Source organism: Carassius gibelio, chromosome A1, assembly GCF_023724105.1.
Source record: "Carassius gibelio isolate Cgi1373 ecotype wild population from Czech Republic chromosome A1, carGib1.2-hapl.c, whole genome shotgun sequence".
Lineage (NCBI taxonomy): Eukaryota > Metazoa > Chordata > Actinopteri > Cypriniformes > Cyprinidae > Carassius > Carassius gibelio.
This window is the reverse complement of record NC_068371.1, coordinates 28559684-28577123: the sequence shown is the minus strand read 5'-3', so window position 1 is coordinate 28577123 and position 17440 is coordinate 28559684. Positions and strand designations below refer to the sequence as shown.

At 38.0% G+C, this 17440-nt stretch overlaps 1 protein-coding gene across 1 annotated transcript in view; it reads left to right on the top strand.

Moving 5' to 3' along the window:
* LOC128017638 (glutathione S-transferase C-terminal domain-containing protein-like) overlaps positions 1–17440 on the top strand; it is a 40166-nt gene that overhangs the window by 5456 nt on the left and 17270 nt on the right. The window contains exon 5 of the mRNA XM_052603087.1: positions 3164–3257. Coding sequence (XP_052459047.1) covers positions 3164–3257 — 94 coding nt within the window. The remainder of the gene's footprint in view (positions 1–3163; positions 3258–17440) is intronic.

Below are 17440 nucleotides of genomic sequence, written 5' to 3'. Positions count from 1 at the left end.
TGTGCTCTGGTCCCTTCACGGCAGCCCTGTGCACCACTGGGGGCCTGAACCATGATGATAAAGGATTTATGCACTCCAGCGAGGCAGAACAGCAGCCGACTCTTAACTGATGGGGCTCTCTGCCACTTGATACTTTAAGGAGGCTGGTATTACTGGGCTGTCTGCACTGCGATTTCTTCAGCTGTGGGTCTGACGTTCATTAGCTGGGGTAAAGAATATGTGGAGGGTAAACTTTATCATATAATGAAATGCTTACATGTATCATGAAATGTTCTAATCCATAAATAAAAGAAAGCATTTGTGATCCTTATGTAAAAAGATATGAATGTGATCGCAGTAACCTAAGAAGTCAAAAGAACATGAGACGCATGAATTCAGTGCACATTTGCTTTTTTTTTTTTCATAAAATTAAGATATTGCATAAAATAAATATAAGTTGTGTAATTCTTCACACTCCTGCAGACTAAATCACAATTAATAATAAATGCTATGTTCATAATTTAAAAATAAAGCCTTTCTGGTAAGTGGGAACTACAAACATCAAAAATTGTGTTGAATTGTTAAATTCGGCAGCTGTTCAGTCTTGGTGATAATAATAAATGTTTCTTGAGCATCACATGATTTTTGAAGGATCGTGTGACACTGAAGACTTGACTGAAAATTCAGCTTTGCGTCACAATAATAAATGACATTTTACGATATATTTAAATAGAGACCTGTCCTTTTAAATTGTAATATTTCACTGTATTACTGTTTTACTGTGTTTTTGAACAAATAAATGCAGCCTTGGTGAGCATGAGACTTTTTTTTTTTTTAATCTTACAAATCCCACACTTTACAGTAGTGCAGCTAGGTATTGAATATTAGGATTTATTTTTATTGAACAGTTTTCATTGAGAATGAGTTGGTGTATAATGGCCTGAAAAATAAATGGCTCTCACAAGTCAAACTCGAGTCTTCCTCGATTAATAAGAGAAAAAGTAAATGAGTTTCATATTTTGGTTCATTAATTTAATAAGTACCAGTTAAATTTATCTTCATTGCTTTAAGAATCCTGTGCACCACATTTTCATCTAATTAACAGATGCATTATATCAAAACTCAGAAAGAAATTTTTCTTTTCTCACAGTAATCTTTTTTTTTGTTGTTTTTTTTGGTGGATCTAGTGTTTAAATGAGTTTGGGCCCAAAGTACGACATACTTTCCAAGTGCTGTTTACCCTATACCTCTGTACAATTTTGTGCTTTTCCCACCAATTTTATACCGTTGTAATGCAGCATTTGTTTCTTTATGATGAATCACTTGCTGTAGTCAGTCACAGACCCCCATGTTTCCTCACCTTTCCAGATAATAATGCACCCAAAGGCTGTATTTCATGGAAAGCTCAGCTTGTGACATCATAACTGTGTCCTGATGAGTGCCCTCTTTTTCCCAGGAGGTACCGCTGATTCAGTCTATAACCTCCTGTGCGGTCTTCTGCCTGTTTATTCAGTTCCCCACCACTTCCATAGCAGACCTGCTGATTTACCCAGCATCTAAACAACCCACAAACTCCAACAACACTTCATCGTTGCCGAAATCTGCCAGTAATGAGTAAAGAGTCTCAAACACTTCTGCTGTATGATTCCCGCAGGAGAGGCAAACAGAGTAACAGTGCTGGCTCTCTTTTCTGTCTGCCCCGGACCAAAATGCAATAGTCGGGTCCCCAGCAGGTGATAAAAACACACAGCTGCCGTCGAGTTTCCAGGCCTGCTGCAGAACTTCTCTTGCAGGTTTTTCTTTGTGTGTGTGTGTTTGGTGTTTGCCATCTCTGGCATTCTGCAACTATAAATCAGATATTTCCCGTCACGCTAGTGGATATCAATTTGGTGTGTGTGAATGTGTTGGAGCTCAGCAGGCTCTCTTAATGCATAGCAGTCCACTGGGATCTTCCAGGCTGCGTGCTTTCTGCTTTAGGTCTGCTCTGCAGCTGTTGCTGGTGGCTTATTGCTTTAGAGCAAATTACATTTTCATGCGCGAAGCCAAACATTATGGCCAGCCTGGATTTGTAATGACAGAGCAGCAAACCGAGATGCATCCTCCTCACCAGCTTCTGTTTAACAACCAGAACCAGATCAATGACCAAGAGTGTCTCAAAAATTCAATTTAGTTGTTTAAGAGAGAATTAATACGATTTGTGAATTTAGGTGTAGCTAAAGGGTGTCGTTAGGCATGACACACAGCATTACATTATATAGTGCGATTTAGCATGTCTCTGTAGTTTGTGTTGACCAATCAGAAGCCAAGACTGTAACGATGCTTTTTATAATCTTGTTTTGGGACTGTCTGGAGTGATTTTCATTCATTTGTAGTATTCTTAAGTTCTATTGCATAAGAAAAATGTGCCTTAAATAGAAATAAATTATTTTTTAAAATAAACTATATAAAAGATAACTGCAATATTCAGTTTTGCAGTGGTATTAGGAATACTAAGGTGTCTGATATTAGACTGGGTTTTAGTATTGTGGGAACACGTTTTTGTACATTTTGTTTTCACTTTATTTATAAGTAACTGAATGTACAATTCTTATGACCTTACCTTTTTGCTTGTGGACAGAATATGTTTTGTACACAGTTAAATTTTAATAAAAATAAATAAAAAAACTGTTCAGTTAACAGTAAAAATCTGGATAGAACACCAATCTCACTCTGTCTCCACCCTGTTCCACATGAGTTTGTTTGGTAGTTCAGGTTAATTTCATTCTAAACCGGTGACTAACTTCATCTTGCCAGACTGGTGAAAATCTGTTGCTGCTACTAAAAAAGTACCCCCATAAAATCTCCCAAAACAACACCATATTTATTGACTTCTGTGTCTGTAGCGATCTATCTGTTAGTGCTTGTTTGCATCTCCTATTCTCAATGTGGAATAATCAACATGGCACACTTTTTACCAATTCCCATCTCTTTGATTATTAAACACCAACTAGGAAAAAAATGTCAAATCAATTGTAGGACTTCAACCTTTAAAGGAGTTTCTAAAGTGGGTTGAACTGCTCCGTAACTGGTTCTTGATTTAATTAGCACCTTGTCTCAGGTGTTCTGAGGAAGTGTGCTCTTGCCTGGAGGCTTCTGTCAGTAGTCTATGGTTAAACCTGTGTTTATATGTTTTTTTGTCCTGCAGGAGAATGGGATAGACGCTGTTTACTCCGCTCACCCTTGCCCTACATGGACCGTTGATTGGGAGAGCCTGCCGGCAGCTGTCAACCCCACTGAAGGTAACCTTGGGTGTTTTTTTCCACATGTTCTGCAGCCAATGCATTTAGCAAAAACAGGGTTTTATTGACAACATTAAGTAGAGAGAGGCAAGGAAAAGATGAGTAAGGAAAGGGGAAATTCCTATTCCTATGTCAATAGAACCTTGTTTTTTTTTTTTCATTTCCATCAGCCAATCCTGTAAGGACGCTAAAAACTGTTTTCCGGCTCTCCTTTGAAGCATTCAAAATTGTAATCCACTATGCATGACAAAAAAATATACTTGTCAAAGAAATAACAGTATTGCAGTACTTGCTTGGTTTCCTAGATTTCATTTTCAACTGTTTCTGCTTCACACGTTGCCTGAAATAATATCCACAATTGAAGTGACAGCTTTAATGTCTGTTTTGTGCATCTAAAATCAGTTTTGGAGCATTTTGTCCCCTATAACTAGAAATTGCTTTGCCTTTTTGTAAGCAAATGTATACCTGTAGAAATGTGTTTCCGAGCGAGAGTATTGATGCCTGTCCTGTGCTCTGGGGTCTTATAGCTCAAACAGCAGGCAGCTGTTTTTCACCAGGAATGAGCAAGATGTCAATCACCTCGCACAGACAGTCAAGTGAGCTCCATGGAGAGACAGAAATCCAGTTCATTTAAAGAGTCTAGAAACAATCCTCATCGACTCACGCCCCTGAGAGCATAATTTACTTGAGTCAGAAGACTACATATAATTCTAGTTGGTAAGAATAGTCAGAGTTAGTGCTTAAGAAATTTGGTGCCTAATTGTCTGCTTTTTGAGGGAAGATTTTGAAAATAAACCCCTCTCTCAAATATGTAAGGAGGTTAGAGCATTCTTTCCAGTGTTATCATTAATTAAAACTAAAATAAAAAATTAAGACTAAAATTATATTAAACAGCTGTTACTTTAAATAAACGTTACCTTAAAACATTTAAAAAACCTTAAACTTATTTTATTGTAGCTACGTGCCAAGCCATGATTTCTCATTTCATTTTATTTAAATTTGAAGTACTAAAACTAAAACTGAAATAAATTTTTAATAAACGTGCCTTAGAAAAAAGTTGCGTTTCCACTGTCACTTCCGGAGCTTGATTGTGCCTCGTCGGGGCTTCCTCGGGGCCAGTGGCCTGGGTTTTTTTGCCCGATGAAAACCTTGGGCCAAAGCGGGCCAGCTGGGGCTAGAGGAGTGGTTATGAACAAAGGCTGATTTTCTCCATGTCTGAAGAGTGTCTGCGCCGCTGATAATTTGATAAAGATAACTGCTACAAAACCATCATTAAAAACTTTTTTAATTAAGTTGAGCTCAAAACTCGCTTTCAGTCAGCAGCGAGTGTTTGAAATAACTTGATCCGATGTGGATTATATTCACCATACAAGGCAGAAATATTTATAAGCGATGTAAAAGACTGTGCACGTGATGCTAGGCATTAACATTACCATAGTAAACATTGTAAATGTGGCCGCTAGAGAAATCAGAGTTCAGCTTTTTATTCTCTATCTCTGTCATTTTTTTTTGTTTAGTATCATATATTAGTATCATAGCATCAAGTCTCGTCTTGTTTAGTTTTTGTTCAGGAACTTTTATAAAAATATAGAAATTATCATTCTTTCTAAATGTGATGTATATATTAACAGAAATAAATAGAAACATACTCGAATGAATAGCAGACTATGTTCACAATGCTTTATTTCTGTGTGACTAATTTTCAATCCTGATAAATTAATTCATTATGATGCCTCAACTTATTATAGTAAAACATTGATGCTTTTGGATTTAAATATTTAACAAAGCATGCAAACAAACTGGTGCTTTTATCGTGTTAGTTTTGTGATTGCACTAAAACCACCCGGCCCGTTTTAAGCCCTGGCTCGCACTGGCCTGACAGTGGAAATGCGGCTATTTATACTAAAGCAACACACTTCCTCTCTTCTTGTTCCCCCCTGCATATTACAGAAATACAGTAGTTCTCCCAAAAAAATTTAATGGTCAAATTCAAGATTTTCTAAACTGTATGGCTTCCTTTTCTTCAGCCTCATAGACCACAAAAGAGGTATTTATTGCATATTGCCCAAGCTGCTCTTTTCCATGAATATAAAATGAATGGAGACAACAGCTATCAAATTAGATTACACAAAGCTATTATGAATTCACTTGACTTGTAATATAGTGACATATATGGAGTACTGTATTTTTTTTTTCCTTTTTTTGGTGTTTGTCTGCCTCCAAAATTGCTTTGCTTAGAAGAGAGCAGCATGAACATTTTTCTCCTCTTGTTTTCCATGAGTGAATGGAAATAGAGGTTTGTGGTTTCTGGGTCCCTTTAAGCCCGTATGACACATTTAGTGTATTTTACTGTAAGTCCAAAGTAACTGCTTTGACCCTGGCCTATGCAGGAAAAAGGAGTTGTTTTTTTTTTACTTCCATTTTACTTTTTTTTTATCTTCCATTTGCATTTTAAGATTACTTATAATTTTAGGCTTTTAGGAGATGTTTTTTTTTTCTCTCTTCAGTTCAGTCTGTAGTGAAATTACATTGCTCTATTCATATTTGCATCAGACTCTATTTCAGAGATGAACTCCCAAATGAGTAGAAATGATTGTCTGCAACGTGCTGTGGGAACACAAGAACAAATTCCCTGGACATTTTAGATGGTCCTGGAGTCATGTTGCCTCTGCTGTTGATTTTCTAGTGTTTTAATGCAGGGCACTTTAGAGAAAACAGTTTTGAGACACTTACTGAACATCGGCACTTAGCTAAACCCCCACATGCAAGTATGCTGCTTTTATTTGGTACCATCTTTTCCTTTACTATAGTAGCTCTGTCTGTCAGCATACACCCACACATGCCTCCTCATAATGTCTTTTCAAGTACTGAATTCATGAGCAGTAACAGAGAGAAGGTGCAAGAACAGAGAGGCCTGTATATGTCATGCTGTTTGTTACAAATCCTTTATCACCTCAGTGCTCCACTAATCGCTCTTGTCGTCTTTCAACAGTCAGGTAGCCTGTGGAGTAAAGACAATCTCCATTGTTATGGGATTGTCATAGTCTGCAACTGTTGGAGAAGTTGTATCAGCAGTCTGCCTGTGCCGCCCAGAGCACTTACACTTGAATTGTTGTATCGTAACTTTAAAACCAGATTACTCAAGCAGACATTTAGATGTGCTGTCAGCAGATCCTGGCTTCCAACACAAAGGAAAACATGGTCTCCTGGTGTTTAAGTGCTAGTCAGTAGATCTCCTGAATAGAAGATGGTGTAGGAGTGCCTCAAGGCACCGTGTTGGGCCCCTCCACACTGTTGAACTAAACATCATCTTTACATGATTTTCCCACTGTATGTATGGTGATCATAACCCCATGTTCACATTGAACAATGAGATTGTCCTCTGGGACATTTTTTTTACTACTCTTGTAATATTTTTACCCACATTTAGTTGTTTCAGGGTGTGTTAGTTTCAATGTCTGCTTCATGGCATAAGATGTTGATACGTGGGCAGGTCTATAGAGGAGCTGTCGTATGGACAAGATTACATAGTCCGGTTTCATTTGAGAGATTAGCTTCAGCACTAGAGTCTGTGGAAATCTGACACGCTCTGTTCCAAAAAAGGCAGTGAATGAATTTTATTTATTGGCCATTTACATTGGGAGCCATTTTAGCTAAATATTTAGACGTTTGTGAGACTACTGCAACTACCACCCACATTTTGCAAGCCACCTTCTGAGTGCTGATAAATATTGTTTTAAATTGAGGGCAGTCTGTGGGAGGATTGCATCGCCAGGGTGTCTATTATGCAGTTTGTCGAGAGCAGGAGAGAGAGCTAGTCACTGTCACCACTACAGAGCAGAGAGAAGCCCCGGGGGCCACCTGGGAAATGTGGCAGGCGATGGTGCCTTGAATATGAATTCATTTCCACTGTCAACAGCGACCCTGTTGAGCATTAAGACACTTCAGTGTGTTTACGTTGGAAGGGGGCGATTACATGGGAGGTGCATTCCGGACACATTGGCCTGTTTTGGCAGCTACTTGTCTGAAATGCTTCATCTCTAGACAGTTTATGGCCATAGAGGAGAGAAGGTCAAATGAAAGCCTCCTGAACCTGAAAAAAAGCGATATTGCTCAGTCACATGATTGAATGATTTAGAAAGTACTTCTAAACCCTAAAAGACACATGCTGCTTCATCTTAAGGAACTAGACTCTGACAGTTGGCAAACATGTGGTCCGTACTGATTTTTAGACTGGAAGAAACCTTCTTGGCTGACTTATAAATGTGATCAGCACAGTACAAGGCTGGCATGCAACCCTGAAGCAACATTGCAGTCAGACATGAGTTTGTTTCTTGGTAGCTCAAAAAAACCTATGCACCCTGATATTGGAAACCAAGTAGAAGCTCTTGCATATATATATATATATATTTTTTTTTTTTTTATTATTTTTTCTTGTAATTTGCATCAGGCAGTCTGCAGCAGTGAAGTCTGAATCAGAGATTACCTGCTGCTTTGCCTTTTATTGCTCACTTTAGTGGCTTGGCTGGATTTAGACATTTTGAAGCATTGTGAAGAGTTACTGTAGCTTGTCTTATACCTGAATTAGTCTGTGTTGTTGCTGCCACTTTTGAATGCAACAGTCAGAGTTGAATTGAAAATACCTTTTAAATTACACTTCAGCTCTTGATTTTTATTTGACCCCCTGCTGATTTTACAAGTTTTCCCACTTACAAAGAAATGAGGTGTCTGTTATTTTTATGCTACATTTATTTAAACATATAGAGACAGAATACCAACCAAAAAATCCAGAAAAATAAACATAATATAAAGGTTAGAAATTGCTTGCATTTCAGTGAGTGAAGTAAGTATTTGATCCCCAAGCAAAACATGACTTAGTACTTGGTACAGAAACCCTTGTTGGCAAGCACAGAGGTAAGAAATTTTTTGTAGTTGGTCACCAGGTTTGCACACATCTCAGGAGGGATTTTGGTCTGCTACTGTTTACAAATTCTCTCTAAATCCTTAAAGTTTCTTGACTGTTGTTTGTCAACTCGAAGGTACATCTCCCTCCACAGCTCCCTTTTCTATAGGATTGAGGTCTGGAGACTGGCTAGGCCACTCCATGACCTTGATGTGCTCCTCCTTGAGGCACTCATTTTGTTGCCTTGGCGGTATGTTTTGGGTCATTGTAATCCTTGAATACATCTTCAGTGTTCTGGCTGAGGGATGGTGGTTCTCGTCCAAGATTTTACAGTACATGGCCCTGTTCATTTGCCCCTCAATGCGGTAAAATAGTCCTGTACCCTTAGCAGAAAAACAGCCCCAAAGCATAATTTTTGTAATGGAAGTTACAGATTGTGTGGACAGGTGTCTTTATACACCTAACAAGCTGACATTAGGAGTAACTTCTTATGCCGAGTTCACACTGCATGATTTTAAAACTCATCGGACTGTGTCTCTATCTGGGGTAGCATTCAGTTGCTGCTGTGTTCACACTGCACGATGGATCGGCGACAGGGGGTTTCACATTGCATGACTTAATAATAAGAAGAATCGCAGACAGCTCTGTCTGGTCTGCAAACTACATTTCGCAACAAAACATGTGATAAGTGATGAGAAAATAACGTGAGAACCTGCGTGCATCAGACCAGAGTTCTTAAGCAGACTGGAATTATTAAAAATATATATATATATATATACAGCCCACAAATTGACTGTGAGCTGATTTCCAGCTACAAGGAGAAAAAGAAAAACTGATTATGCAGGAGGGAGATGCAGGGAACAGGGAATGGGTATTCTGCAAAGAGAGTTGGAGGTAAAAATTGTTTGAAGTAACGGTTATGGTGATGTTGTGGCTGGTCAAACAAATGTTTGTGTTTGTTTCTGTGTGATATAATTGTTCATATCTATTAAAATACGAATATTCTGGTCTATAACTCCTCCCCGAATTTCCCTCTGCTCTGTATCTTGGTCCCTCATTGGGTGTAGGTCATCATCGATGTAGTTTTCAGTCAGAAATCATTGCACACAGTGTGATTGCAAATCGCAGACAGCTCCAGATATTTAGCATGTCAGCGATTCCCTCAGATCGCGTCTTTGATAATTCACACTACATCATTGTCACTTACATGAACAAGCACCGATTTGCCTCCGATTTCAGGCATTTGTCAGCAATTTCGCAAAACCTGTCGGCAAGTGAAAAAGCATGCTAAAATTATGCAGTGTGAACTCTGCATTAAAGTGACCGGACTAATCTGTGTTCCACATGGACACATAACCAATCTGTGGGATCCAGAATTATAGGCTGGTTGGTAGGGGATCAAATACTTATTTCACTCACTGAAATGCAAATCAATTTCTAACTTTTATATAATATGTTTTTTCTGGATTTTTTGGTTGATATTCTGTCTTGATTTGTAAAATAAACCTACCATAAAAATTACAGACCCTTCATTTCTTTGTAACTTAGAAAATCAGCAGGGGATCAAATAAATATTTCCCCCACTTGTAGGTCCTACTTTTTCCACCATACATGTGCCAACTACAAATGGCACTTACCTTCTTAGAGCCGATATTTCGTTCAGTTAGATTAATTGAGCCTCCATTTCATCAGTTGGATTGGTTCAGTTAATCAATACCAATTAAATATTGCTGTCAAAGCCGGCTTGCAGTTTTGTTGGTCCCAACTGGAGATTCATCAGCACTTTCTCGGCTTGGTAGTGGTTTCAATATAGGCCACAACCCAGAGAGCTTTAAATTTAAAGTTTAAAGTTTTACTAATTGATGAAATGTTTGAGTCATCAATTTGAGTGCAATACGGCAGTCCATTTTATTTTTAAAATGCCATCTAATTATTCCTGTGCGTCACTTTCTTAACCTGGCAATGTTATTTTTCTCATCATGTGAAGTAATATGTTATGTGGGATTATTTTTTATTTTTATATTTAGAAATATCTATCCTTCTGCAGTGCTTGGGTACCCATGGTTAATTTAATTAATGCTTGTGTTATAATTTACAGCCTGTTTCCAGTGTTAAATGAGCATTTCTTCTGCTCTCTTCTCAGCCTTTCGATTTTTCCTTGTTAATTTTCATGCTGTGTTCTTCTGTTGTTATCCTGAATAATACATTGGATCAGGCCACAAGGAACCATAAATTACAAGTGTCATTTGCATTTTGTTTTCTTTTTTCCACCCTCCTCATGTCTCGCTCTTCTGCATTTTCACTGCTTTTTCTTTTCTTCCTTTTCAGATTCTCATTTCATATGCAATGTCTGTAGTTAGCCATCATCCTTCAGACGCTGACCTCCACCTGTAACTCCTGTCTAGCCGTCAAGTTTATTTTTCACCCAAAATGTCCACTTGGGCATACTGTATTTCTGCTTTCAAATGATTGTCTGAAGACTCAATAAAACAGAGTTTTCTTTTGGATTCATTCGAGTCTGTTTACAACAACAACGCCTGTAGTCACATACAAAACTCTCTTTTCTCTTTTTTTCGGTTGAAGATGCTCATGCTAAACTGTAAAAAAAAAAAAAAATCACCTCATTTATCACATATTCCTTATAAGTGGCTTTGAAGAGTCTTATTGAGACCTCTTTTAGTTTTGATCTAAAAAGTGTATATAGGGATTTTTTTTCTTAGCAATTTGGGAGAAATGTTGTTATATATATTTTTTTTTTGCTTTTTTTCTGGGATTTTGGCCAAATTCGTGTCCTTTTTTCATATGCTAAGCCTTTAGCTGCTGACATTTTTCTTCCTCACAAAAATCTTCTTTGTAAGCCAAGTGATGACTGCTGCAATCTTTTTGAGGGCCTTTTTTTTATTTCTTTTTTTTTTATTTGAATTGATCTTAGGTATTTCCAGATGCATCACAGTTAGTGAGATGTGCACCTTATTTTTTGGTCTACATTACGATGCAGGTGCAAAAAGATGGATGTAGGCCATTTTTGGAATGCGAGTATATTTGCTGTCTTCACGTGTGACGGCTATTTCCTGGAGTTCAACCATCCGTCAATGTCAGTTCAGGGAGCCAGTGCTTCACTTAAAGTTCTCAGTTGAATGATAACATGATGTTAAAGGCAAGATGGATGCATCAGTTATGATTCCTCTGGGTGTTTAAAAAAAAAAAAAGTCCTAGATCACAGTTTCTGTATGAAAAGGTAAACGAGAGTTCTTCATGATAGAATGAAAGCATAAACGAATCTAGTGCATTGACTGCCTGCACTTTTTGTATCTGTGAAGGCGTCTCATCACCCATTGCAGACACGTCTTCATAAGGTGGTCAGCACCCAACACATCTGTTTTTATAACACCCGCGCTCCCTCACAACTCAAGTGTGAATTTGAAACTCTCTGGTATGGCAGAGATGTGTTAGACAAACAGAACAACTATTGTGACATCGCCGTGGAACAATGTAATCTCTGACGTCTTGTTCGAAGGTGGTGTTTGGTTTCAGAGGTTGTATTTACATTTCTCCAGACTAGGAATGTATATGTTTTGGCGGCGTCTTTATCTGACATGAACCCACATACTGAACGTATGCATGAGGACATCAGTGTTATCATAGCTGTGTTGGATTGGGTGTTAAATACAGATTATTTCCAGGGGAAGCAGTGTAGTGTTTGTTAGTGTATAGGGGTGTATGGGTGTTCCCAACTAAATGGCTTTACCGTAACACCTAGCATATCTAAAGCTTATAGCTTTTAAAGCACTTCTACTTAAGGTTTACATTTATTTACATTAGAATAGCAATGTTTTACAAATATTTAATTGCAACACTGAATATTGGGTCTTTGGTTTCATGCAGTTAATATGATCTTTTTGTATTATACAACTTAATTTAGCTTTGTCTTTCAAGTGTTTGAACTACTATGTTAATATAAATTCTTCATTTTATAGTGCAAAAACTTCAATTGTCCAAAAAGTGGTTTAATGTGTGCTTTTGTAAAATTAACACCTTTTTTTTTTTTCTCGAACACAAAAACAGTTTTGAGGTTAAATAATCTAATTGCTTTGTCATTGGATAATATGGATCCATTAATTTATTCATTGGCATTTCAAAGTACTGAATGAAACCATTCAATCTGGTTTCATACTATATAGGTCAACATATTATTCATATAATTATATAATATAATTCATACTGGTATTCTATCGTTTTAATGGTCTGAATTACTAAATTTACAATTTAGCAGGAAATGCACACAGTTCTTGAGGATGCAAAAATCTTTCCCTGCACCATGAATTAACTGAAATTGTTTTAGATTAAAGCATCCATATAAATGTAAAATATAACTATTATTCCACCTGATATGACAGATGTAGGGGAAATTCTGCAATAATTTCTGCAACTTTCATCATTACAACTGCAAGGCCTTAGTTAAAAACCTGCTGTATAGAAAACTTTGGAGGGGCAGGGAATGTGAGATTTTGAAACACAGCACTCTCAGGAAAGAGTCCCATGTGGCTTGCAGCCGCAGGTTGAGTACATAGGCTCTAGCGTCTATGAAGATTTTCTGTTTTCTTTCTCAGGTGGAGATCATTTCCCAGGCCTCTCTTAAATCCTGACTTGAAGCCGGGCTTCTCTGCACTGTGCTCCTCTTTCTGTGAGAGTAAAATATTTCTCGATCGGGTAGTTCTTGTCAGAACTGGAATCATTCTGGCTGAAAGGGCATAAATCCCAGCAGGCTTTTGATCATTCCTGCTTCTGCATCTTGCTACCCAGGTGGGTCGCTTCTGGACACTTTTGTCAAATTAGAATCCAGTCCTTGTCTTGACAGTTCACTTGTGCACAGTGAAATGAAGGCGCATTGTCTTCCGGAGAGAATGAAGTGTTGCACAGATCACTTCGTATATTCTTTTCACACTGCCTAATGGCTGTTCTGCCTGGCTTTTTTGGTTCACTAATAAACCGAAGGGCTGCTTGAATCTTTTTACTCTCTCTGACAGCATGTCTGCCTGCAGATGGGTCGGCTTTTTCTAGCTCTCGTCACCTTTCTCCTTCTATTCACAGTCTGTTTTTGAAAGAATGAGATGTGCACGTCCATCCAACCCAAGGAAGTCCATAATAGCTGGTGAGAGCTGGCATTGGACCTGTAGAAGTATGCGATGTGACCTTTCCAACCGGCTATCCTGAGCAGAGATGTCCAAAGCTGAAGACAAGGAAAGACACTCATTCCTTTTCAAGACCTTAAAAAAATCAAATTGGATTTCTGAAAACATCTACTATAATAAAATGAATGATATATGTTTGTTGCTAAAATAATGATAAACCATGCTAACCAGACATTAATAAAGCATCCCTGCTGCTTTATTGCTGATTAACTATAAAACTGCCCGAAGGCTGTTTTTTTTTTTTTTTTTTCCTCTAATTGTTCAAGAGAAATTTGATTTTGATGTTTTGCATTTATTTTGTCTCTCTTCAGAAACACTGCAGTGATTCTGGTTGCCCTCAGAGCAGCAGTCAGGGAACATCATGTCAGGAGTCAAGGGCCATTAATTTATTACATGACTCCGTGGCAGAGGTTCTTTTGAAACCAAGACTTCTCCTGTAATCACATAGTCAAACCTTTATATATATATATATATATATATATGTACACAGAAACTAGGAGTGGTAGTATATTAAAAGCAAATACAAAATTATTTCAAATATTTGATAATTTTAATAAATAATTATCACTGATTACTGTAATAATGATAATGTTCATGATGACTGTATTTATTTATTTTAAGTATTTTGTTTTATTTTCTTCCAAATAACAATTTATCAGAAATTTCTGCTCAACAAAATATTTTATAGCTTGCCTACAAAACTAGTTTTGTAGCTTAACTTCAAAAATGTAATTTTGTTAAATGACATTTGGAAGTGATTATATTCAGATTTTTCCACGTTTTTATTTTACTTTTTTTTTTTTTTTTTTTAAATAAGACCACTCTGAGTATAAAACATAGTTTGTTTTTTTTAGGCACAGTTTGGTCCATCTTGCGTTGTCTGAGAGCTTTAAGAATGTTCTGGAACTCAAGTTTCAACAAAGGCGTCCCTGTTTTCATTGTGATCTCTGAGATATTGGCGTCCAAGGCACAAAACATGGCTGATAGAGTCCCGATAAGAGACCTTCAGCATATAGAGTCAGGAAAGAGTTTGAAAGATTTGCTCAGCAGGATTAAACTTTTTTCACTTATTATTTGGGCTTTTCATGCACGTTTTCTACTGACTATCTGTTTATTGCTGTGGTTTTTGTGTAAATTCTGTGCCTTTGTGAGGACAGGCTGACCTGTGAGCTTCCACTGGGACGATCTGAAGGGTTTTGGATGGAAAACAAAAGCGGACACCTCGCCCAGTGCTGTACGTGAGCAGAATTAACATTGACTCGAATTGCTCCTTGTCACTGTGAGAATGAAGGTTCTGTATTCATTTATTCCCCTTTTTCATTTTATTTCCCTTCCACAAAAAGCTTGTCGGTCAATAACGGGTTGCACTAATCAAGCTGCCATCTTTACTAATGAGTTTCAGTAAAGAGAGTCACTTCATGGAAGTAGCATTGAGCTTCTGTTGGCTGCCATCAGCTTCCCACACAATCCACGTGGGCTCCCTGGGAACGTGAGCTCAGCCAGATGAGCTGCACCGCCATGTTTGCAATACAGCTGTTGTTTTTCTCTCTCAGCAAATGTGTCTCCAAAGGAGAGCTCAGGGCTGGGGGAGATTGCTGTCTGTGCAGCCTCCCCGTCCCCACAGCTCTTCCAGTTTCCTCTGAACAATGTAATCGTGGAGGCGCAGGCCTTTAGTTTATCAGAAAACAGCCTTCCTGTCATACTTCACGTGTGTTTTCTCTTTTTGAAATCACTAAGAGGTCATTAAAATGCTGTTAGATGGTTCGGTGGAAAGCGTCTCTGCATGTCTGCCGTGTCATGGTTTGTGTTTTAGTGCAGATGTTTGTGTGGTTAATCATTTAGGCTTAATTTAACACAAAGCCACATCATGATGTCTGTCTGGAATGCCTCATACATGCAGGATAATGCAAACGTGGTTTCAACTCTTGCTTGCCTACTTTGAGATTTAACCTTGTACACGGCTGACCTAAATGTGTCAGTTTTTAGGAAGTAGCCGTTTTTTATAGCTGTGAAAATAACATGTCAAAAAAGCAATTAATACAAATTTGACCTGTTGCGAGGCTCTGTTATCTTGCGGCATTCCAGCTTGAGCTCAAATTTCACTGTTTTGTGCCTCTGCATAGTAACCAGAACAACAAGAACAAAACATTTATTTCATAAATGAGAAAAATGTTGATTTGAGTTGAAGTCTTGGAGGTTTGGCTCAGTTACTTGTGAAAGTACAAATCTGTGTTTTTAAGCACAAAGAAAAAATGGCACATTTGCTTTTAACGGCTTTATATAGCCAGAATGTGAGCAAAATGTGGCTTATGTTCAAATCCTCTCAATTTTTCAAAGCTTTTATGTAGTTATTCCCCGAATGCACTCCCTCATTAGTGTTTGTGTTTTCATGTGTATGCCATAGTGTTAGAGGCATGTATTATGAAGAAATTAATGAAAAACGTATCTTACCATAAAGTGCTGCTGTAGAACAAGTGATGTTTTAAGTTGTAATACCACGGTATTTTGAGATGGATGTGTGGCCTACCAATAATGTGCTTGTTTTCAGTTCATGAAAGTTAACTTTGGAAAGCAGTGTTGGGTGGCATGTCCACATTTTCACAATCGATCGGACCAACCAAAAAAAGCTTCGAAAATAAAAATAGGGGAATCGATTTTAACCAAATATGTACACGATTAATAAAAAAATAATTAAACCATAAAAATATACATGTAACAAAACTCACAAACAAGCAGAAAAAGAAAATAAAGAAATCCGAAAGTGCAGTGTACTTTGCGACAGCTAGACAGAAAATACCAGCAATTTTACGCGCTTATAAGACCCAGTGACGTCGAAAGCGTCCTCTTATGCTGCGTTCACACCAATCGAAAATAGAGCGTCTGGCGCGAATAATTTCAATAATAAATCAATGTAAAGACGCGTTTACGCACGTCTGGAGGTCTCGCGGTGCGGTAGACACGAATTCGCCTCATTCGCGCATCTAATTACAGGAGATTCTGAGTTATAAAAAAGGACCATTGCAAGCTGACAGCGACCGGCTTTGTGGTGGAAAATTGGCAGTAATACCCCCACCTTGCGCAGCTGTACCTGAGTGTCCCTGGGACATCAGTGCGGTCGTAGCACGTCTTCTCAACAGCTGGACATATAGTGAATAAACCCTGAAAATGAAAATGCTCTGGACCCCGAAAATGTTGATCGACTTGTTTTCCTGTTCAATAAATTTGTAACTTTTTGCGCATTTCAATATGCCTGCCTGAACGGTTGTTTGAAATGGATTGAATCATTATTAAAATAATCTTGGAGATATTTTAAATGCCTAAATCATAAATGCAGCCGGGTTGAAGACTGCAGTGATGTTTTTCTTTTGTTATGGCAGCCGTCTCCTCTGCATATATCTTTTTTCGAGAATGTTGCACTTCTGTTGCTGTTTGTTATTCTGCACTTCATCCCAATAAATAAGAAATATTGCTGACTTTTGCATTTCCAGCGCTCTTTACGTTCGTCCGTTATTTGACGTTGAAAAGGGAAACGTCTTTTTTTTTTTTAGACATGGAAAATCGATTTTACAATCGATTCAACGAACAGATGTCTTAAAAATCGAAAAAGATTTTTTTCACAAAAGTGGCAGCCCTACTTCCAAGTGATTTGAGGTCGATGATTTTGGCCTTTTATCTATTAACTATCCGTGCATTTTGTTCCAGCTCCCTGAAGCTGTGCCTGTGAATAGTTTGCAGAAAAACAACCTTGAGGATGTCCTCCTGAGCAATTCTTGCTTAAATACCTTCATTCAGGCCTCTCTTAATCTTGCAAACACAGATGTAACCTCTCAAACAAGCTATTCGGACCGTCCACTCGAGGGGCCTGTTTTCTTCTGCTTTTGTGTCCTCTGTAAAAGTTCCCCCTCCCCTGCTTGTGCTCACACATTCACACTTTACAGCAGAAAGGAAGGAAATTGAGGTCTACTCTGGATTGCTGGAAAATATTCTCCCGTTGGTTCGCTGGCTGGAAGACTATTGGAAACTCTTTTAGACTGAGTTATGTTGAAAAGACACGCTGTTTTTCATTTTCTCATCCTCCATTCCGTCGG